We start from the raw sequence: 23,290 nt of genomic DNA, 5'->3' as shown, positions 1-23,290 counted from the left end.
CGGGCGCAAGACTTCGAGAACCTTGGAGCGAGGAGACCCCGAGGCGCGAGGGGAAAGAGCTAGGCTGAGCCGCGTACCGAGTCTCAGGTTCGCGGGCGCCTGAGCCCGGCAGAGGGATCGGGCTCCTGGCTCTGGGCTCTGGGGTGCGGGTAGGGAGGTTGCATCTCAGCCTGGGGGAGATGGTGATAGAGCGAAAAGTTCGGGCGCCGCGCTCGGCAAGTGCCCAAAAAGTGGAGGCGAGCTTCGGCGACGCCAGGCAGCCTCGGACAGAACACCTCCCCACTGCCCTCCCCCCACCTCGCTTTCCGGCTCTGCGCCGCCACCTCGTCCCCGAAGGCTGGGGCGCGGCCCCCTCCCCAGGGCGGGGTGCCCAGGGGTCCCAGGGACTGGCCCAGTCCAGTGCCGGGTCCGCCCGGGCTGTGTCTCCCTAGGCCGGTGCTGGCTGCTGCGCTCAGTGTGAGCGGCAGCCCCTCCCCTCCCCCCGGCCGGAGCTGAACTCGGAGCCCAGGCCGGTCCCCGCTCTCCGCCCGCCCGGGGCTCTGCGGCGCCACCGCTGCCGCCGCCTCCCCGCGGAGTGACGCTCCCTGCAGCCAACCGGGGCAGCCGGGGGGGAGGTCCGGGAGGGGTCCTGGGCGGAGCCGGGCCGCCCCCTTATCCCACGGGCTCGGGGCTGCTTCTCCCGAAAACTTCAGCCCTAATTGTCCTGGGAATGTCCGAGGTAGAGAAAGGGAGCGAGGGAGCAAGCAAGAAGCTGGAGGATCAGTGCCCCTGGCGGGGAGGGGATGGGGTGGCGGGAGAACTGCCCCTCCCCCCCAGCCACAAACCCATCAGGTTCCCAAACCTTTCCTGGATCCTCTTCTCCGCGCCCCCGCGAGCCCGGGATCCAGGGGATGGAGAACTCGGGGCGGAGGAGCGCCGAGCCAGGCGGGAGGGAGGCCGAGCCGTGGGCGGGAGGCGGACCGGCGTGGGGCTGGCTCTTCCCCACTCGCTTATTTTTTTTTTTTAATGGGGGTGGGGGTGGGCTGCTTTCTGGTAGGTCTTAAAGAAACGAAGAAACACTCACGAAACGGGACGCCCTCCCCCCTGATCCCGCCGCGGGACTCCCTCCCCCCGCGGGCCGGCGCGCCTCGCGCCCGAGTTGGGAAGTTCGCAGCGCGCCGGCAGCCCGGGTCCCCAGCCCTCGTCCCCAGCCCTCGCCGCCCGGCCCCACCCCCCACACGGGGCGGCTCAATTCCGGGGAGGGCATGCTAATTTGGGTCGGCCCAGCCCGGGATTGGGGGGGGGGGCGAAGGAGGGAGGGAAGAGGGAGGGGAGAGGGAGAGAGCGGGGGGCGCCTGCCGGGGCGCCGGGCCCGCAGTGGAGAGGAGGCCGGCCCCCGGCGGCCGGGCCGCGGAGTCCCGGGCGGTCGCAAAGAGGGTTAACCCAGTGTCGGGCGGCGCGGCGCGCAGAGCCAGCCCCGCGGCCGGCTTATTGGGCCAGCGCGCGGAGAGACAGGGGTCTGCAGCAAATCACGAACTAATTGATTAAGGCGAGCGGGTTTGAATAGCGCTGGCCCGGTGCCAATCGCCTTTCAAAGAGCCCCTCTATGATTAATCGCAATGCATTATTGATAATCATAATTATAGCAGGACACATGCGCGCTGCGCCCGGGGCCGGGGAGCCGGGGAGGGGGCGGGCGGGCCGGCGGGCGGGGGGAGCCGCCGCCGCCGCCGCCGCTCGATTTCCGTAATTTTGAGAAGATTTTTTTTTAGTAATTTTTTATTCTGCCCCAGCTGATGTTTGAGCCAGCATGTCGCGGAGGAAGCAAGCGAAGCCTCAACATTTCCAATCCGACCCCGAAGTGGCCTCGCTCCCCCGGCGAGATGGTGAGTGCTCCGGCCCGCGCCGTGGACACACACACACGCACTCACACTCACGCACACTCGGACCCACTCACACGCGGCTGGCCCCCGCGCCTCCTACCTCACCGCCGCCGCGGCCCCGATTGCTTCTTCCACTCGGCGTAATTTTTTTTTTTCTTTTTAATTTTCAATGTGCTTTTGCTGGGCTTTCCCCCGCTGCCCCGGGGAAAGCGAGCACATCTCCTGGCAGGATCTTTCCGGAGTTGTTGGGTCCTCCCGGGGGAAGGAGGGCGGGCATGCCGGCCTGGCTTCTCCGTCCCTGCTTTTCCGGGGATCCCAGCCGCGGCCAAGACCCGGGAGCCCCATGAGGCGTGGGTGCGGGTGGAGGTCGTCCCGGCCTGACCGCACGGGGCCCCTAGCGCTCCCGGCGCCGGCCCCGGGGCCCCCGGCCCGGCCTCCGCCGCCCGGCCTTGCTGCCAGCGGGAAGGAAGTTTACTTCGGGCGCTGGGCTGAACTCCGAGCGTGGGGGAGCTCGCTGCGCCCCCCTGCCCCCACGCACACTCCCCCTCGGCCTGCGAGGCAGAACCGGGTGTCTTTGGAGGTTCAGAGCTGCAAGAAGATGGGGACTGGTGTCGGGGCGCCAGCGCCTGACCCGCTGGGGTTGCGGCCGGGGTGGAGAGTGCTGCTGGCCGCCAGTTGTTCCGGAGACGGCGCAAACGGACGGGGAAAGTGTCGGGGTCTGGCTCGCAAAATTTATCTCCGCATCCCTTCCCACAACACTTGCACCCTCTGCCCCCCAAAATCTTTCTGGTCGGTACGCGCCCTCTGCGGATCGTGGTGCTCCCTACTTCCAGGGGGGTCGGGGAAGAAGTCATAGAATAGTTTTTCAGGTTTGCGGGTGGCCAGCCAGAGTGGAATCCCCCCTGAAACAGGGGCACTTGCTTTCTCCGATGGAGGCGACAACTGTGGGTCCCGAAGGGGCTGAACAAGTCCAGAACAAAGTTTGTGTGTGGGGGCTATGGCAGAGAGTGGAAGAGATCCGGGCAGGGAGTTGGGGTACAAAGGGAGGACACCTGGAATCCCTCCTTGCTCCTAAAGGTGTTTCACAGTACCGGCCTCAAAGCTCCCAGGCCTAGCGCCCGAGGCGGTGCAGCGGCGCCCGGACTCGGGTCCCCGGGTCGTCCCGGCACGATGCTGGCCTCTCGGCTGTGGGAGGACGCACAAGGAGCAATCTCGGCGGGATCTCAGCGGCTCCGGATGCCACTCGGGATGCCCACGCCCTAGGCGGCATTTTGGGGTGTGAAGGAGGGAGCTGGGCCCCGACAGAGCTCCGAAGCCTGACCCTGATCGGCACCTCAGCCCACTAAGCTGCGGCCGCCCGGGCCCCCAGGTCCCCGGCTCGTTTCCCAGAGGCCTGCCTCTCGGTAGAGCTGGGGCACAGTGAAGCGAAGGGACCCCCGCTCCCTTTACCCCTGATGTCGGGAAAGGGGAATCCTGACTTGGGGTCCCTGTAAAAAAATGGGGGACTTGAAATTAATTAAGAAATGCTTTACAATAGCCCTCCTCTCGGCCCCCAGTGTTTCCTCAAGCTTGAATCCTTACCCATGGCCTCTGCGATTTCTCAGTCCGCTGAAAAGAGCCCCTGAACCCCGCTTTCCACCCCAAGCGAAAGCGAGCACGCGGGGTAGACGGAGGTGAGATGACCCAAGGCCGCAGCAGTTGCGCCGAGTGTTTTTCCGGGTTTTCTCAGCTTAGTTTCTTCTGCTTCCCGCACTCACACTCATCTTTCCTAAAGTTTCTGGTGAGACCTTTTGCACCGGAAAACTGTTCAGGTTAACAGTTTGTACACAAAAAAGCAAACTAGAGATAAGAGAGCATTTTCTAGTGTGTTTTGTAAATTTGTACTGGTTTTCTACATTTAAAAAAAAAAAGTCTCGGCCTTCGAGGAGAAATGATGCGTGGAAGATCTTTGCCTTTTGCCTTCAGTATCAGGAATTTTTAATAGTTAAGTCTTCTCATAAAGCAATAATATAAAAGGAGTTCACTACCTCTTACCATTATTCTTTATTAGTACTATTTTTTTCAGTTTAGTTTATTTGAGCTTTGAGGTAAGTTAAGTAACTCAATCAAGTTTCCTTTCTTTCTCTTTTCTCTCCTTCTTTTGATTTCTTTCTCTTCCTTCCTTTCTTTTTTCTTCGCAAAAGCTGGTACATTGTCCTAAAGAAGCAGTAAACTGTTAGGGGCTCCCTAGGAAACACCCCCTCCCAGCCTTCTTTCCTCACCTCTCCCCACCCCCTCCTCTTTTTCTTCAGTAATAATGGTTTTAGGTTATGACTGTTTTTACATGGTTGAACAATAAGTTTGGGAGAAGTTGCCTAGAGGGTAGATTTTGTAATAGGGTTTCAGGATTTAGTGTGTTGTAATAATATTAGTACACAAGTAATCCTTCCCCAACGCTGGACATACAGGAGGGCCTAACATACTCCAGTTCTTTTATTTGGGAGTAGTTCTGAAATAAATGGCATTGAAAGTTCATGACATAACTCAAGGTTACCTTTTAAAAGTCACCTTTTCTGCAGTGAGTTCAGCAATCTCATTCTTCTCCCCACATATAACCCATACTTCTAGGAGTAGCTGGATTTTCTGTTTTGTTTTGTTTTTTACGTAAAGAAACATTGTTATATTTTTAGAAGGCAAGCCCCTTTTCAAACATTCTGATTACTTTTTCTTATGTCTTGAGATGGTCTTTGAAATATGACAAATGACATATGAAACATACCAAATTAAATCTAGTTCATGCACTTCTCATTTATCAGCACCTCAGATTGTATGACTTCTACCCAGAGTGAGACCTAGAAAAGTTTGTAGACCTAAGTTACAGGAGCCCTAAAGAAGCAGCTCCCAAAGCTGAAAGCAGCTAGGGCTGCTTGGTGTTGTGTGTCCTGCCTGTGTGTGTTTGAGTGTGTGTGCTTACAAGGAAAATCCAGACCATGCTAAGGAGCCACACAGACAGCTTCATCTGAAGCAAATGCAAACAAAAAACAAAAACAAAAACAAAAGTGAGTATTTGGTCGATTTCAGGATGCTGGTATTTTATTTTACTTTAGTGTACAGCTGCTATGCCAGAAACACTCTAAACATGGTAATTTTTCTGCTTCTTATGAAACCAAGATTATGGCAAATATGACTTGTCTCCTAAATGATATTCAACAAGTCTTGAATTACTTGCAGAAAGATGACTGCTACTGGAAAGACTGTTTATCAAGTTAAATAATTCTGAGGAAAGGGAATATTACAATTTAATGATTTTATATGTGGGCTCTTTACTACAAATTGGGATTTCAGTTATGTGTTTTGTGTGCATGAGTGCATGTGTGCATGTGTGTGTGTGTGTGTGTGTTGGGGTTCTTCCTTTGGTGGCGTTTTTAAGATTCCTGTAACTTCTACATGGATGGCCCATTTAGACTCCATTCATTTATTTAAAAAGTATTTTGGTGCTCAGTTTTTTCAAGGAAAAGATAATATCGGAAGAATGAAACACCATGAATTGCGGATAAAACACTAACAATCATATGAAGTATCATAAAAATTCCTCTTATTTATATTAATAATGAAATTCTATTATTTAGCCGAAGTAATTTGCTCATTTTGAGCAGCTTCATAGCAACACATTGATCTCTGGGCCCAAAAGGTTAGCGAGAACTGTAATTAATTGCTTTTTTTTAAAAAAACCAACACCTGCAAGATAAGGCAGTTGGAAAGAATTCATGTTTAATCAGAGCTGTTTTAAGTTTGTTATAATGGAAGATTCTGAATGAGAAAATGCAAACTGTTTTTTTTTGTGATTTGATTCAGGCCGCACATACTTTGTAAAATGTTAAAAAACAAACACATAAATGAGCAAAGTCTAGTTAGGCATGAGGGTAGTATGTGTGAAAGTGAATATGTGATACTGAATGTTTTGTGATTTATTTTACATCACGTTTTCCCTAGAGTTCATTGGCACAAGTGCCAACGTATAGGTTCTTCTTTGGGGGCTCTATTTGTTTTCCTTATACTTTTGGAGGTAGCAAGTTGTCTTTACCAACAGAACCTTCTAGAAGGTAGAACTCCACATTTTTATGGTGGAGATCTTACTGGGGCAGAAATAGGCAGACTGGTTAAGTTTTTGAAATTGTCAAAAGCCAAGCTCTGTGTAGGAACTAAAACAAATTCCTTCTACAACCTCAACTAGGTTTTTCTGAGACACTTCTTGGTGCAGATAGCACCAGAATATTCCAAAAATATTCTTAGATTATTAAAACTGAAGTAGTTTGGCAAAAGAGGTGGAAAGTTAACCAAAGAACTAACACACCTCCCCCCAAAAAAGAAAAAAGTTTGTGTGCCAGGCTTTAGAAAACCTAGATGTGTCAAGCTGTTTTAACCTTTGTTAGCCTCCTCCCATGCAAAGGTGACAAGGTCCAGATCATAATATGTCCTTCAGTATCTTCCCAGTGACCCCCAAATTGAATCCTGCTAGTCACTTAGCAGGAAGTTAGTAGTTTATTTTAGTTTCACCTTATCAGCTTGGCGTCTTTTCCTAACCTTATTCCCCTGTCACCCTCAGATGCCAGACCCCCAAAGGGGAAGATTGACAGGTAGTTCCCATAGCTCAGTTTTACCCTCAAACAACAGGGATTTAGTTTCTTGTGCCTTTGCCAATGTTTATGTAGTCAAAGTTTAGATCTCGCCTTAAGGAGTCTCTTTTTTACGCGTCACTGCGATAGGAAAGCCACAAAGAAGTTTTTGAACAAACCCTTGCAACTGGAACCCCATCTAGTGTTCAGTTTGATTCATCCATGGGAAAGACATTTTCCCCTTTCATTTATTGTGTACATTAGGTGGGCTTGGATCACTATTTTAAAAGCAATGCCTCATCCATGTTGTTATTTTTTCAGAGATTTCACTTGTATTCTTCCACAAGAGAATACTCTAATCCCCGTCAGAACAGTGAGTGAACTTGAAGGGTACCAGGAAATTTGTCATTTGGTGGCATATCACATAGAGGAAACTTTAGACATCACAGAAAATATGCACAGCATATGTCGTAGTGTTTAAAATTTCTTTGGAATCCTAAGTTGGATTCAGATTTTTCCATTTGGATTCAGACTTTTCCCAGGTCGATGCAGAAAAGAAAAAAAAAGAAAAAGAAAAAGAAAAAAAAAAAGGCCAATCAATCAAATATGTTTGTGATAAAAAAGGAACAGGCTGTTAAAATTAAGGACTCCTAAACCACTATCATGAGAAATTCTATTAAGAAATGTAAATGCAATCTTAAGATAATGGGAAGTACAGTGAAGTGTCTTTCTGAAGAGCTCCAAAAAAGAAAACTAAACCTAGTAGAGTAAGGTGGTTGCGTTTGTTTTTTGTTTTGTTTTTTCCCTTCCTGGCTGGCTAAACCTTTCTGTGTGGGACATAGTTTTATTTTTATTTTCTCAGTAGACAGATATGGTAGAACACTTCAATTTTCTGCTTCCGACTCTGCAGTTTGGTTCAGATGATGAAAAACTGACAAATTTGAATTAGACGTCAGGTACCTAAATAGTACAACAGGAACTAAAGCATCTGGGATTTTAGTATAAATTTGGTGGAGGTATAAGATCACTCTTCCCGCCCCCCCAACAAAAGGCCCAGAAAATTCCAAATATCTGTTTGTGTGCACATACTTAGAAAACCACTGCTTCTTCAATTTTGCTATCTGACTAGGGTTGCTTACAAAATAATCTGTATGCAAAATCCATAGAAAAGGAACAGGAATGTTATTTTCACCATAGTACAAGGAACAAGGCAACTGTATTTACTATAATGGGGTCACCAGTTGCAATCTTGTATAACAGATTACTGAGAGAGATACAAGATAGCAGACAATCAGAAAAATGAATTAGAACATGTTCGTGTGTACGTGTGTGTGTGTGTGTGTGTGAGAGAGAGAATGTGTGTGTATGTGTGTGTGTGTATCTTACTACAAATTAAAATATTCCCTTTGATAAAGAGTCCAACTAGTCCTCATGTTTTGTCTTTTTTTTTTTTTAAGTAAAAGACTGTTTCCTTGGAATTTTGTTCCGAATGCAGATAGATTTCAAGTTAAGAATTATTACAGTGTAGCGACACCTGCTTTTGAAATAAATCAAAATAGATACCAGTATTTTGGGGATGTGGGGGTGTTCATAAACATCAGGAAATTAAATTAGTTCACTCTACAGTGAGATCAAATGTCAGCTTATTAAAAATGTTGTGAAAACCTAAGCTAAAATATGGACAACTTTTTAACACAGTCTCTTAAAAGCAAGCAGGCATTTGCATTTATTTTTAAACATCTATATTTTCCATCCAGTTAGCACAATCCTAAATATAAAAATGTTTACATTGAAAAACTTGAAAATTCTCAAGTGAGTCTCGAGGCAGCACAAATGCAGAATTTGAGTGCAGGAAAGTAATAATCAGCTAAATCCTGTAAAGTAACCTTCCTTTTATTTTCTCTATATATTATGAGAATATCAGATGTTTGCAAGTTATAAAGAATTAAAATCTCTTTTAATCGTGAGCACAGATGTGCTAAATATTTGAAGCAACTACATTGTAATGTGTACAATTGATGAAGTCAGTTTTCTGATTTCCCTTGCTAGTTATTTAGTTCTGAATCTGTCATTATTTGTCTAAGCCCAGCTGACCAAGCAAAACTGTGTTTTAAAGTGGCTTTATGTTTTGATAAATGTGAGCTGGTTGAAAAGTATTTTCCACTGAATGCAGAGCTTAATAGAACATGCTGACATAATAGTTTTAATGCATTTTGTTGAAAATGTGTGAACAAACAGAATAGCTTTTGTTCCTTCATAATTGGCTGTAAAAGTAGATGGAAACATAACCATTACATATGGAAATGTGCAAAGAGAAAGAAATAACATTTCTGTTGAATATATTAGGAATTGCATTTCCTAGTTTAAAATAAGCATCTGAAATGGATGCATCATTTAAAATTGGTTGTCAAAATAAGAAGCTTTAAAGAGAATTTTTGTCACATTATTTTTGTCCCAAGTTAAGCAATATAACTTTAGCAAATTTCATCTAATATTTTGTTTATATGATTTTAAGGCAGGGGGAGAAGCAGAAAGGGCTTAAAACAGCACCTTCCATGTGCATAGGAATCCAGTGCCAATTAGAATGCTTAAACATTAAATTAAAACCAAATCATTATTGGTATTTTCTGCTACAACTAAGATTTGTTTGGTGGTGTTCATGCATTTTGCACTATGCCCTTGTGGAGATTAAAAGATGGGTATTAGGAAAGCTAGCTTGTTAAGTATAACTTAGCTACTCAAATAACACTCCCAGTGAATAAAGTGTGCGTACATTTGGCATACTTCACCAGGGATTCTAATCAACTTCGGCATCACTCAAGGCAAATAGAGTTAAGGAATTTCCAGAAGTTAGTATTTAGGTATTAATTTTATTTTCTGGAATGCAAAACTAGTCAAGCTTTTAAAAATGTTTACTACAAAAAGGCAAACAGCTGACCCTTTCCAACAGACTTTAAGTTTACTGAAAAAAGCAGCATTTTGATTTTACATTTATTCATATCTGCAATTACTTTGTTTTCTGCAAGTTTTCTGGGAGATTCAATTTGGAAGTCATGGAAACTACCTATTATCTGATTCAGTTCTGCAGAAAAGCATGCAGGGAGGTAATCCTTGAATTAAACAGTTTTTTTTTTTTCTTCACAGCCTTCGTAGATGACCACACACCATTTGTACAACAGAAGTTGGTGTTCCCCATGCTGGGCAAACAATGGGAAGCCATCCTGTCTTTGAATAGGATGTTAGCTTGGAGTTAGAGATTTTTCTGTTTAATTTACAAATGGATCTTAGTGAGAAGACATCTGAGCAACCAATGGAAACAAACATGAAATAAAGGGATTTTTATAATAAAAGGTTCAGGACAATCTGTTAAACAATTGATAACAGTTAAGAGCAAACTGTTTTTAAAGGCATTCAGACAAGGAGAGCTGCAAAGCATTTTCAAACTCTAAACCAAGAATTATTTCTTAGGAGATGGGAGCACTTCTCAACTGCACATCCTTCTTGAAGTTGATGTTTAATCAGAAATGTAAATCTTGTGCCAGTTTTTATAGACATAGAGAGCACTTTTGATGAAATATTTAGAGGCATAATGTTGCCATTCGGAGCATGGTGGCATATATTCTTTGATTAGCGGAATGGTAGCCGGAGTTACATCTTTAATTTTAAAAATAAACATGCCATGGGGTGATATATATGTGCCAGGCAAGCCTTGTAATGGATTATGATCATTGTGTTTCTCTTCATTGTGTGTGTTGCCATCCCTTTGTGTTCAAGTGAGTTTTGAGGAACAGTCTGGAGGATTTGTTACTGATGTGACTAAAGTGTGTTTGTCACGGATCAGACTTAGCGCAGGTTCGAGGTAGGGGCTTGAGGTGATTTTCAAGTTGTCAGTCTACAGCTTGGTGATATGCATTTTTTTCCCCCTTGTCAACAACTGATTGGAACCTGAATGACTACAAATTAGTTTAGTGACAGAACAAACTGTCACAGATATCTTTGAGTCGGTTGAAAATGAATAAGGTTGACAGAAACTCAAGAGCCTAATAAGTCCTCAGAATGGTTTGTGGACCCTCTCCGGACGAGTAGACAATAAGGTGTATAAAAGATTGGAAATCAATATTTTGCTATGGAATTTCATCATGCACCAATGTCTCCCATTTGTAGTATTTTATATTTTGATGAATTATATGAAGGCCATGAGTCTCTGAAATACCAGATGGATAGGAATTCCTCCATACCCTTACAAATTAATTATCGATGTTCTTAGGTAATATTGATTGGTTTTCAAGGGCTACAGTTTTGAGTTTTGCAGGTAGAAAACCATTGATTAGCCCTTTTTTTTTTTTTTTAAGTCATAGGTGACTGTGTGTCCTGGCCCCTTTTCTAATCCTGCACCTTTTTGACATTTGTAGGAGACACAGAAAAGGGTCAACCGAGTCGCCCTACTAAGAGCAAGGATGCCCACGTCTGTGGCCGGTGCTGTGCCGAGTTCTTTGAATTATCAGATCTTCTGCTCCACAAGAAGAACTGTACTAAAAATCAATTAGTTTTAATCGTAAATGAAAATCCAGCCTCCCCACCCGAAACCTTCTCCCCCAGCCCCCCTCCCGATAATCCTGATGAACAAATGAATGACACAGTTAACAAAACAGATCAAGTGGACTGCAGCGACCTTTCAGAACACAACGGACTTGACAGGGAAGAGTCCATGGAGGTGGAGGCCCCGGTTGCTAACAAAAGCGGCAGCGGCACTTCCAGCGGCAGCCACAGCAGTACCGCCCCAAGCAGCAGCAGCAGCAGCAGCAGCAGCGGCGGCGGCGGCTCCTCCACAGGTACCTCAGCGATCACAACCTCTCTACCTCAACTCGGGGACCTGACAACACTGGGCAACTTCTCTGTAATCAACAGCAACGTCATCATCGAGAACCTCCAGAGCACCAAGGTGGCGGTGGCCCAGTTCTCCCAGGAAGCGAGGTGCAGCGGGGCCTCTGGGGGCAAGCTGGCCGTCCCAGCCCTCATGGAACAACTCCTAGCTCTGCAGCAGCAGCAGATCCACCAGCTGCAATTGATCGAACAGATTCGTCACCAAATATTGCTGTTGGCTTCTCAGAATGCAGACTTGCCAACATCTTCTAGTCCTTCTCAAGGTACTTTACGAACATCTGCCAACCCCTTGTCCACGCTAAGTTCCCATTTATCTCAGCAGCTGGCAGCAGCAGCTGGATTGGCACAGAGCCTCGCCAGCCAATCTGCCAGCATTAGTGGTGTGAAACAGCTACCCCCAATCCAGCTACCTCAGAGCAGTTCTGGCAACACCATCATTCCATCCAACAGCGGCTCTTCTCCCAATATGAACATATTGGCAGCGGCAGTTACCACCCCGTCCTCTGAAAAAGTGGCTTCAAGTGCTGGGGCCTCCCATGTCAGCAACCCAGCGGTCTCATCATCGTCCTCACCAGCTTTTGCAATAAGCAGTTTATTAAGTCCTGCGTCTAATCCACTTCTACCTCAGCAAGCCTCCGCTAACTCGGTTTTCCCCAGCCCTTTGCCCAACATCGGAACAACTGCAGAGGATTTAAACTCCTTGTCTGCCTTGGCCCAGCAAAGAAAAAGCAAGCCACCAAATGTCACTGCCTTTGAAGCGAAAAGTACTTCCGATGAGGCATTCTTCAAACACAAGTGCAGGTTCTGCGCGAAGGTCTTTGGGAGTGACAGTGCCTTGCAGATCCACTTGCGTTCCCATACCGGAGAGAGGCCATTCAAGTGCAACATCTGCGGGAACAGGTTCTCCACCAAGGGGAATCTGAAAGTCCACTTTCAGCGCCACAAAGAGAAATACCCTCATATCCAGATGAACCCCTATCCTGTGCCTGAGCATTTGGACAATATCCCCACGAGTACTGGCATCCCATATGGCATGTCCATCCCTCCAGAGAAGCCAGTCACCAGCTGGCTAGACACCAAACCAGTCCTACCTACTCTGACCACTTCAGTCGGCCTGCCGTTGCCCCCAACCCTCCCAAGCCTCATACCCTTCATCAAGACGGAAGAGCCAGCCCCCATCCCCATCAGCCATTCTGCCACCAGCCCCCCAGGCTCAGTCAAAAGTGACTCCGGGGGCCCTGAGCCAGCCACAAGAAACCTAGGTGGGCTCCCAGAGGAAGCCGAAGGGTCCACTCTGCCACCCTCTGGTGGCAAAAGCGAAGAGAGTGGCATGGTCACCAACTCAGTCCCGACGGCGAGCAGTAGCGTTCTGAGCTCCCCAGCAGCAGACTGCGGCCCCACGGGCAGTGCCACCACCTTCACCAACCCTTTGTTGCCGCTCATGTCCGAGCAGTTCAAGGCCAAGTTTCCTTTTGGGGGACTCCTGGACTCAGCTCAGGCATCAGAGACGTCCAAGCTTCAGCAACTGGTAGAAAACATTGACAAGAAGGCCACTGACCCCAATGAGTGCATCATCTGCCACCGGGTTCTCAGCTGCCAGAGCGCCTTGAAAATGCACTACAGGACACACACTGGGGAGAGGCCCTTTAAGTGTAAGATCTGTGGCCGGGCTTTCACCACGAAAGGGAATCTTAAAACCCACTACAGTGTCCATCGTGCTATGCCCCCGCTCAGAGTCCAGCATTCCTGCCCCATCTGCCAGAAGAAGTTCACGAACGCTGTGGTCCTGCAGCAGCACATCCGAATGCATATGGGAGGCCAGATCCCCAACACCCCAGTCCCCGACAGCTACTCTGAGTCCATGGAGTCTGACACAGGTTCCTTTGATGAGAAAAATTTTGATGACCTAGACAACTTCTCCGATGAAAACATGGAAGACTGTCCTGAGGGCAGCATCCCCGATACACCTAAGTCTGCAGACGCCTCCCAAGACAGCTTATCCTCTTCGCCTTTGCCCCTCGAGATGTCGAGCATCGCTGCTTTGGAAAATCAGATGAAGATGATCAATGCTGGCCTGGCAGAGCAGCTACAGGCCAGCCTGAAGTCAGTGGAGAATGGGTCCGTCGAGGGGGATGTCCTGACCAATGATTCATCCTCAGTGGGTGGTGACATGGAAAGCCAAAGTGCTGGCAGCCCAGCCATCTCAGAGTCTACCTCTTCCATGCAGGCTCTGTCCCCGTCCAACAGCACGCAGGAGTTCCACAAGTCACCCAGCATTGAGGAGAAACCACAGAGAGCGGTCCCAAGCGAGTTTGCCAATGGTTTGTCTCCCACCCCAGTGAATGGTGGGGCTTTGGATTTGACATCTAGTCACACAGAGAAAATCATCAAAGAAGATTCTTTGGGGATCCTCTTCCCTTTTAGAGACCGGGGTAAATTTAAAAACACTGCTTGTGACATTTGTGGCAAAACATTTGCTTGTCAGAGTGCCTTGGACATTCACTATAGAAGTCATACCAAAGAGAGACCATTTATTTGCACAGTTTGCAATCGTGGCTTTTCCACAAAGGGTAATTTGAAGCAGCACATGTTGACACATCAGATGCGAGATCTGCCATCCCAGCTCTTTGAGCCCAGTTCCAACCTTGGCCCCAATCAGAACTCAGCGGTGATTCCCGCCAACTCGTTGTCATCTCTCATCAAGACAGAGGTCAACGGCTTCGTGCATGTTTCTCCTCAGGACAGTAAGGACACCCCCACCAGTCACGTCCCGTCTGGGCCTCTGTCTTCCTCTGCCACATCCCCAGTTCTGCTCCCTGCTCTGCCCAGGAGAACTCCCAAGCAGCACTACTGCAACACATGTGGCAAAACCTTCTCCTCATCGAGTGCCCTGCAGATTCACGAGAGAACTCACACTGGAGAGAAACCCTTTGCTTGCACTATTTGTGGAAGAGCTTTCACGACTAAAGGCAATCTTAAGGTACCTTGCTCTGTCTGCACCATACCGACTCCATCAACCCTGTCCCACTGCCATTGATTATCTATAATGCATGCCCCCAGAGTCATCAGCCCAGATATTCAGGGAGAGAGCTCTTGCAAGGGAACCTGCTGCACATGGTTGACGGGGGAGAAACGGGGGAGAGGGTGCCTGGGAGGGTCAGGGTCATGGCAGGGACAAGGGCAAGCTGCAGCTCACTGAATGTCAGTGCACATTGAATAATTTGGTACCTAAGCGAAGCAGCGGCCTCTCTCTGTTGTCTAAGTGCACCAAATGAATTGCTTTACCTACCAAGAAAGACAGCCTAGCGTTGCCATGGGGTATTGATTAAAGACCTCCACGTGGCCTGTGTGCTGCCCATATCACTTAATAATTAGGGTTCTCGGCGTATGTATCTATTTTTCATAACTATGCAGTCCAGCATGGTTTGTTTGTCTAAAAACAATAACGTCACTGCTCTACTAATGGGTATTATGATAATTGATTATACAGCATTTCCTACTGATATGTGTTGGAAATAAAGCAAATATGCTTAAGTTCTAGAGCAACAGTTGAGTGCTCTTAGTGTGTACATTTTTCTGTTGACAGAGTATTTCTCTGGAGATTGCTCCCAGTAATGTGAGATAAATAATTACTTTCTGGCTTTTCTCTCCATACGCAGGCCCTCCAATGGGCAATCAGGGAGGGATACCTTCTCCCCATCTGAAAAGGACATTTATAGGGCAAAGGGTGTCAGATACAATACTTACCATTGCAATGAGAGTGGACATAACAATTCTAACCCTGAAAGGAGCTATCCGCCACTGCCTGGCTTGCTTGAGGCCATTATAAGCTAAATATGGGTAATAAAAAAAGAGTAAGTAAGGCATCCTTGCCTTGGAAGAGGGGAGACAGCCCAGGGCTGCAGAGAGTGAACATGTTATTACTAGACAGGAGGAATGGATGGTTCCTGCTGCCTTCACTGTCTGTCACATGATGAGAATAGACATTTAGGCCACTTGCTTTGTGGACATTTGGGATATGGGTTGAGACAGATTCAGCTATTAAGCTTCTCTCCCCCTCCTCTTTTTTTTCCCTCTCTCTCTCTGTCTCTCTGCCTGCCCTCCCCATATCTCAGGTACACATGGGCACTCACATGTGGAATAGCACCCCTGCACGACGGGGTCGGCGGCTCTCTGTGGATGGCCCCATGACATTTCTAGGAGGCAATCCCGTCAAGTTCCCAGAAATGTTCCAGAAGGATTTGGCGGCAAGATCAGGAAGTGGGGATCCTTCCAGCTTCTGGAATCAGTATGCAGCAGCGCTCTCCAACGGGCTGGCGATGAAGGCCAACGAGATCTCCGTCATTCAGAACGGTGGCATCCCTCCAATTCCTGGAAGCCTCGGCAGTGGGAACAGCTCACCTATTAGTGGGCTGACGGGAAACCTGGAGAGGCTCCAGAACTCAGAGCCCAATGCTCCCCTGGCCGGCCTGGAGAAAATGGCAAGCAGTGAGAACGGAACCAACTTCCGCTTCACCCGCTTCGTGGAGGACAGCAAGGAGATCGTCACGAGTTAAAGCAGCTCGGGCTGGAGACATAGCATTCATTCCTGTTCAGAATGCGACCTATGGTGGCCTCCTACTCCTTGCCCCCCACCCCGCCCTGCCCCTTCCTTCTGTTCCCCAGATCTATGAACTACAACATTATGAAGACATTCTTTTGTACCTTGTTCAACTTCAGAGTTCTAAGAAAGCTTATTTATTAGTGATATAACCTTGCTTTGCAAACAGAATGCAAGCGTTAACTTTGGTCTTCTGTATTTTGGACTAAATACTAATTGACTAGAGTGCTGTAAACTTGCTGTAACATTTATGGCAATTGCAAGTTGCCCTGCTAGGCAGTTGTAATCTGGCATTAACTTATTTTCTATATCCAGTTTAATATGAATCTGGTGTTGATGCAATGCCTCAGTGATGCATTAGATCTCTAATAAAGTCTGTATATACATGTACACTTTGATCCTGCTGGAAAATTTTATCAGCAAACACATTGTCTAATCTTTCAAAACAGATTTAAGGAAAGGACTGAAAGTACAGACTGAACAGTGTGGTTCTTTGAAAGGTTTGGTTTTTTTATTTTTATTCTAAAATTCAACCTTTTTTTTTGTCGATTTAACCATTTCCATTTTGAACTGCTATTTGTATTGTGCTTTTTACTTGAGTCGTCTTCAATGTTAATAAGTTTCTGTACAGTAATAAGCACGCAGAATTCTTTAGAGAAAAAGAAAACAAGTGTTGTTTTGGTAGTTGAAACTGAGACGTAACATTTTGCCTTGTAGGTATATTCACGATAGAAAATGTGTGCTGGAATTTCACAATGCTGCTAAGTATAGCATCTTGAACAACCTTCAGTGGAGAAAATGTAGATGCTCTTGTATATACAATAAGAAATATCACTTTCATTCAAATGTACATATGTTCCTTACAAGAGCAAATGCTTCTTCTTGATCAAGAGAGCAGGTATAGTGTTTGTTTATTTTGTATTAGGTATGGAAGAAAAAAATTGGACTGTTACATGCACTTTCTTGGAAAGTTGAAAGGAAAGGGGGGGTCCAATTTCTTTAACATTTAATACTTACTAACAACAGAGATACTGTAATTTTACTCAAGTAATCAAATACATTTTTTTTGCAACAGATAAAACAAAATACTGTGTCTGTGTTTTTAGAGTGCATTTCCATTTAGCCAGACCCCTAAATGCATTTTAACATTTCCCCAGGCAGCAGTCAATTGTGTATGTGAGTGTGTATCCCTCTTTAAATGAGGAATTGTAAAAGGCATAACAAACGGCTTTGCATGGGCCTGCGTTTTCTTTTATTTTGAAATTTGGAGGCCCTAGATATTTTCCCAGTATCTATGATTTATTTAGGAATGGATTTTATAGACTCCACTTGCTACCCACCCCACCCCCAAGAAAAGCAAAACAACGAAATGACATAAAAAGATGCTGTTGGAGGTTTTAACCCAACAGGTAAGTTTCTTTTAAGCAAGATATTTATGCCGATTTAGATTTCACTTTTACTATTCTGGTTTTATTTCACTTAATGCAGTCACGTTTTTTCAGGCAGCTGAGAGCCACATTGCTGGGGAGTTCCTGATGCTGCGGGGTTATATAATCTGACTTAAACTGGGCCTCAACCCAGAGAGGTCAACATGTTCTTTATTTAATTGGTCTTTTAGGCATTTAAACGCACATGCATATTTGAAAGAAAAAGTCTATTAGAAAGGTTATGTAGAGTCAGCTTGAATATTTCATCATGCAAATTCAAATGGATTCTTCCCCTCTCCCTGTTGTTCTGGGGCGGAGGGGGGAACAGGCTTTCTTCCTCCTGAGCACTGTTTTGAGGTGAGCAAACGGACTGAAGGGAAGCTGTGTCCAGAGGGGTCGCCGAATTTTTTTTTTTTTTTTTTTAATGTTTCAGGGAGCTGGTGAACCGCGCATCCGGCGGTTGTGCCCAGGTAAGGTAGAAAGCGTCGGGCCGCTTCCTGCAGAAGTTTCCACCAGGGCGCGGGCCACTCGGGTCCGCACTCCCCCGACCCTGTCGTTAGACCTCTGTGCCGAGGGGGCGCCCTCAACCCCTGCTCGGCCTCCGGGTCCGGGTCCGGCGTTCCAGAAGGTGGGCGCTGACCTGGGCCGGGAGAGTTCAGGGGAGGGGGTGGGAGCCCCCAAAGCCAGAGAGGGCGGCGGGGGGGCAGGGGAGAGGGTTGCGCGACGTCGTGATTGATGCTGAGAATCACCCCGAAGGCTTGGCACCCGAACATTTAGAGGGACAGATTTCTCGCTCTCCTCTCTCCTGTCCCGTCCCCTCCGCTCCAGGAGTGACATTTTTTCCCCAAGAGTGGGGACACGGATTGAAGGCCGGAGTTCCAGCCAGAAGCTCTGGTTCTGCGCGGGCCAGATGGAGCTGTTTCCGTTGCACAGACGACGTCCACAACTTCCCATCGCTGGGCGTGGCGAGGAGGGGCTGCCTCGGGCTGCGCGCCCTTTGCGCCAGGGACAGGGCCTGGGGACATCTGAGGGAAGTGATCCGGGGGGCTGCCGCCCACCGAGAGGGGCAGGCTTCGACAGCGCTACCCTGCCGCACATGCCCGGCGCCTCGCCGGCCCTCTCCAAAGGTGTCCAGGGGCTGCCCCGCGACACTTTCCACCGAGCGTCTGCCAGCAGCTGGACCCCGCTCTCCAATGGTCGCCGCCGCCAAGTCCCCGGGGCTCCCGCACTCCGGGCCGGGCGCGAAGGTCACCGCCCTGCACCACCTTGGGCTGCGCGTCCATTTCCAAGAGGCAGGCAGTGGGGAGAGGGGAGCGGGGGCGCTGTGTTCCCTTTCCCTCTCATCACTAACCTCCCACCTTCCAGCGGTTTCTGAAAGTGAGTTAAGGGGAGCAAAAGTCACTTCTCTTTCCGGAGGCATCAGAAGAGTTTAGGAAAAGGTCAGAGGGTCTCTCTGTCTGTCTCTCCGTCTCTTTCTCTCCAACCCCCTCCTCTCTCTCTCTCTCTCTCTCTCTTTCTCTCTCTGTGTCTCCTTTTGTCCCTGCCTATCCATTTATTGATTGACTATCTTTCTAATCTATTGATTATTACCTGCCCATTAATTCCCCTTTCCATCCATTTCCAAAATAAGAAATCGCCCTCTTCCCTGCTTCTCCTCCCGGTGTGAAAAATACACTCAGCCTTTGGGCTCGGCCCGCAGAACAGAACTGGATTTACATGTACAAAGCAACAGGGTTGAGGTGAAGGCAGCTGACGGGCGCGCACCCGCTCCTCACCTACTCCCCGACCCTTGCCCCGCTACGCCTCACTAGAGGTGCCTCGTGGTGGTATTGAAATCACCGAGAACCGAATTCACTGAATTAAGGAAGGATTGTTGCTGCAACTAAGTTCACAGAATTGTTTAGCTAAAAATATTCACTTTGGTGACAGTTTCCCCAGCTTTTTTTTTTTAAAAGGGGGAATTGTAAAAATACAGAACAGCCCAGAGAAGAATTTAAGAAACGCATTGTGTCTATCACTCAAAATTTACAAACGTTAGGAATTTGTAGTTTATTCGAGGTTTTTTGTTGTTTTTGTTCCCCCCACCCCTCCCCAGGAACTGCGTTTCCTGTTCTTCCTCTCTGCCTGGGTAGCTGTCATTCTCCCATTCTCTCTATCTTTCCTTCCTTATATTCCGTCGTGCTTTTTCTTTCTTCCTTTTCCCGTCATCTCCACTACCCTCCCTTTTCCACCCCCCCCCCCCCCAAAGGCTTCCTTCTTCCTGGAAAATATACTTGGAAGAGCAGTTTGGTGATTGACAGGGACCTGGGGAGGGAAAAAAAAAGAGAGAGAGAACCAATGACAAACCCAAGTTGCTCGAGATGACCCCTCCCTCTCTCCCTCCTCCCCCCCAACCCCACCCCCGGTCTGGGTTGGGGAAGGGTGGGTAGCGTAAGGGAGGGGTCCTGCAGATCAGCTGGAGATACCTGAAGCTGGCTTTGCGCTTTGAGTTTTTACATCCCAATCTTCACAGGCCAGGTCTATTCAAATGGCTTTTTAGGGAGTGGAGGGAGGGCATTTTTTTTTTTTAATTACAAGAAAAAAATGTCTTCAAACAGAAAATTCTTAATGATTTGCAGTTGACATAAATTTCTAGCAGTAGATTATTTGCTTATTGTTTTTGGCATGTCGTGAATGTCAAGAATGAGAGAGAAAAAAAAAAAAAAAGCTCCTACTCTGTTAAAACTTAGCAGTCCTGTTAGAAAAATAAAGCAATGGATTCTTTTCTAGGAGTTACACACTCCATCCCAAATGAAACAAATGTCAGAGTGGGTAACAAAGTGGAAAAAAGTATAAAGTGAATTTCAAAGGGCTCCACAGTAAAGCGCAATCTGAGATTCACAGAAAAGTAGAGACGGATAAGACAGGAATTAGGTCATCTCGTCCAGACCCCAGGAAATATGTCTAGATCAAAGCCTGCTCTGTTAGAATAAACAAAACAGGACCCATTGGGCCCTACCAATATTTTCATCTCAGTGCTAAGAGCTGCTAATCTAACCAGCTCTATTTGATGAAAGGGAGTAAAAATTACAACTGTAAAAATGACGACGTAATAAATGTCCTCTCAACTCTTAGAGGAAGATAAAGATTTAGATTTGAGCTAAAAAGTAACAAGATCCAGGCCCAGATCAACACAAACTTCCTGGAATTTTAGCACTAAGTAAATTATCTAATCCTAGCCATTGTTCCCTCCCTGCTGCCACCCCTCACCCCCACCCATCCCGTGTACCCCATGCAATTGAGTATGCCAGATGATTTACATTAAAAATTTGTTAAATTTTAACTGCAGTCTGAGGACATTGCAGGGGGCCTTTGGGGTTCCCTTCTTTTGCATTCCTTAAAGACCCACCGGTTTTCTGTCCCCCACCAACCCCAATGTGGCCTGCCCCCCTGGCAGTTGTTGGGGTAGCAGGCTGGATTTCTTTGTGTGGATGCTTTGTTTAAGCCCAGTCTTAAAGTTTGGGCTCTTTTTCCACTGTGAAGGGCAGATGGACAGAGGCCTGGCACGTGTGTCCCATCAGCCTGGCTTGGGGTCCACACAGTTCGGCAGCTCATTGATATTTTCGCAGCTAAGCTGAAGTACTGTGTAAGTACTGGGTAAGACTTTCACCGCCGACTTGATGGCCTTCAACCAATGACCAGGGAACATTCGAAAGATAGAAACATCTACAAAAAAGGACAGGAAATCCCAGAGAAGGAAAATTGGACCAGGCTAAATCCCGGGTTGTAGTTCCTTACTGAGCCTGGCTTCCTCTTAACTGTTTAAACATAGGACTTGGCTCCTCTCATGTTTCTGTGTCCATCTGAGCTCAAGTTGAACAAAGACTCATCGGCCGCATGTCAACCTGGCTCCAGTGCTTTCTGAAGCTAGGGACGGTGACAACGGGGGTGGCAAGTGTGACTGGCCTTTCCGAACGCCACCAGGAACAGACTGTTTTCTGTGTGTGGCCCCTGGCTGCTCACCTCGCCAAGGGCAATTCCAGGATCAGATTTTTACTTACATTCTGCGGAGGGCTTTGAAGACAAGTGAAACTGCATTGGAGGCCACACACAAGTCGATCCTTCCTTATAAGACCCATAGTGGGACCTAGTCCAGCTGCACCAGGTATAGCTGAATCCTGACACAGTGCAGTCTGTTAGGTCATGGATGCCTGGAGACCAGGAGGTCACATCATCTTCTCATCCCAACTACATTCAGGATGAGGTCCTGGAAGTCACCTGGAAACAAGGGTAAACATGTAAACATGGTAGACCCCACTCCTGAGATTAGGGCCAGACAAAACATAACTATACTAATCAGCCTGCAGGCCTGCTTCTGTATTCAGAATTTGGAATTCTCCATGTCTCATCTTGCTTGTGATCGTAACAATCCATTTAACAGATGACAAAACTAAGGCCCTGAGAGCAGAGAAGGAACATTTGGACACCAGGAGACCTGGAGCTATCACTAGCCTGAATGCCAACTTTGGGCATTTGGCAATCATTGCCTGATCAATGGTACCATTCCCCAAACTGTACCATGAGAGGTTAGACTTCCATCAATAGGCTCCAGTAGCTTCCTTCAAACTCTTGCCATGTTTATAACTACATTAGTGGAATCCCATCTTTACTTTTACTTATTTAATAATTTAAGCTGACTCCCCTTTTAAAACTTAAGTATATTTATTTCAAAAGGAATGGGAAACAAATTCATTTATCTCCAATAGTCTTTCTAATCCTGTGCCAGAGAAACCCTTATAGTGCAGAATGGTTTTACACTGGTGACGTTCCCCAAATTCAAAGTAATCTGAACAAATCCCACGGCTTCACTCATCGACACCCTTTCTGGGTTCTCTTCTAACCATCAGTCTCTTGTTTCAGACAAGCATGAGGTCTGTAAGTCTTACAGAGTTTTATTTAAGCCCCATCTCACTGCCCATATCTGTCAATACATACCTTAGACCCGGCCTAGAGTTTTCCAAACTGCAGGATGTGACCCACTGGTGCATTATGAAATCAGAATATATAATCACCAGGACTATTTTTTTTGATGTAATAGAACAGAAAATATCAGAGTATACCACATGTAGTAAGAGTAAGTGGTGTCTTGTGAAGCTTTTGTTTCAGTTATATATATGTGTGCACTGGGCATGGTGCCGTTCTTAGCGTGAGTTGACATCAAAAAAGTTTGAGTTGGGCATGGTGTCTCAGGCTTGTAATCCCAGCACTTTGGGAGGCCGAGGAGGGAGGATCACCTGAGGTCAGGAGTTCGAGACCAGCCTGGCCAATGTGGTAAAACTTCGTCTCTACTAAAAATACAAAAATTAGCCAGGCGTGGTGGTGCACGCCTGTAATCTCAGCTACTCGGGAGGCTGAGGCAGGAGAACGGCTTGAACCTGGGAGGCAGAGGTTGCAGTGAGCCGAGATTGTGCCATTGCACTCCAGCCTGAGCAACAGAGCAAGACCCATCTCAAAAAAAAAAAAAAAACAACTTTGAAATGGGCCAGGTGCAGTGGCTCGTGCCCTGTAATCCCAGCACTTTGGGAGGCCAATGTGGGCAGATTGCCTGAATCCAGGAGTCTGAGTTTGAGACCAGCCTGGACAACATGGTGAAACCCTGTCTCTACAAAAAATACAATAATTAGCCAGGTGTGGTGGCATGTGCCTGTAGCCTCAACTACTCAGGAGGCTGAGCTGGGAGGATCCATTGAGCCTGGGAGACAGAAGTTGCAGTGGGCCGAGATTGTACCACTGCACTCCAGCCTGGGTAACAGAGCAAGACTCTGTGCCAAAAAAATTTAAGAAAAAAAGTTTGAAACATAAAGAAATGATAAATATTTCAAATGATGGATATGCTAATTACCCCATTCTGATCGCTATACATTATATGTATCAAAACATCAC

The 23,290-nt window shown here is 47.1% G+C and overlaps 1 protein-coding gene across 1 annotated transcript; it reads left to right on the top strand.

The window, feature by feature from the left end:
* Nucleotides 1-1,728: 1,728 nt before the first annotated feature.
* Nucleotides 1,729-16,331, top strand: SALL1 (spalt like transcription factor 1). Its single transcript, XM_034940150.3, has 3 exons — nt 1,729-1,865; nt 10,870-14,321; nt 15,457-16,331. Exons 1-3 carry the CDS (start codon nt 1,790-1,792, stop codon nt 15,895-15,897), a joined length of 3,969 nt encoding a protein of 1,322 aa, XP_034796041.3. The 5' UTR covers nt 1,729-1,789; the 3' UTR covers nt 15,898-16,331.
* Nucleotides 16,332-23,290: the final 6,959 nt, after the last annotated feature.

The sequence above is a fragment of the Pan paniscus genome, chromosome 18 (genome assembly GCF_029289425.2).
Source record: "Pan paniscus chromosome 18, NHGRI_mPanPan1-v2.0_pri, whole genome shotgun sequence".
Lineage (NCBI taxonomy): Eukaryota > Metazoa > Chordata > Mammalia > Primates > Hominidae > Pan > Pan paniscus.
Note: the sequence above shows the minus strand (reverse complement) of the source record. Positions and strands in the feature narration are given on the sequence as shown.

Coding starts and splice junctions, on each gene's coding strand:
- SALL1 (XM_034940150.3), top strand. CDS start 1,790: ATGTCGCGGAGGAAGCAAGCGAAGCCTCAACATTTCCAATCCGACCCC. Junction 1,866..10,869: donor CTCGCTCCCCCGGCGAGATG/GTGAGTGCTCCG, acceptor TGACATTTGTAG/GAGACACAGAAAAGGGTCAA. Junction 14,322..15,456: donor CGACTAAAGGCAATCTTAAG/GTACCTTGCTCT, acceptor CCCATATCTCAG/GTACACATGGGCACTCACAT.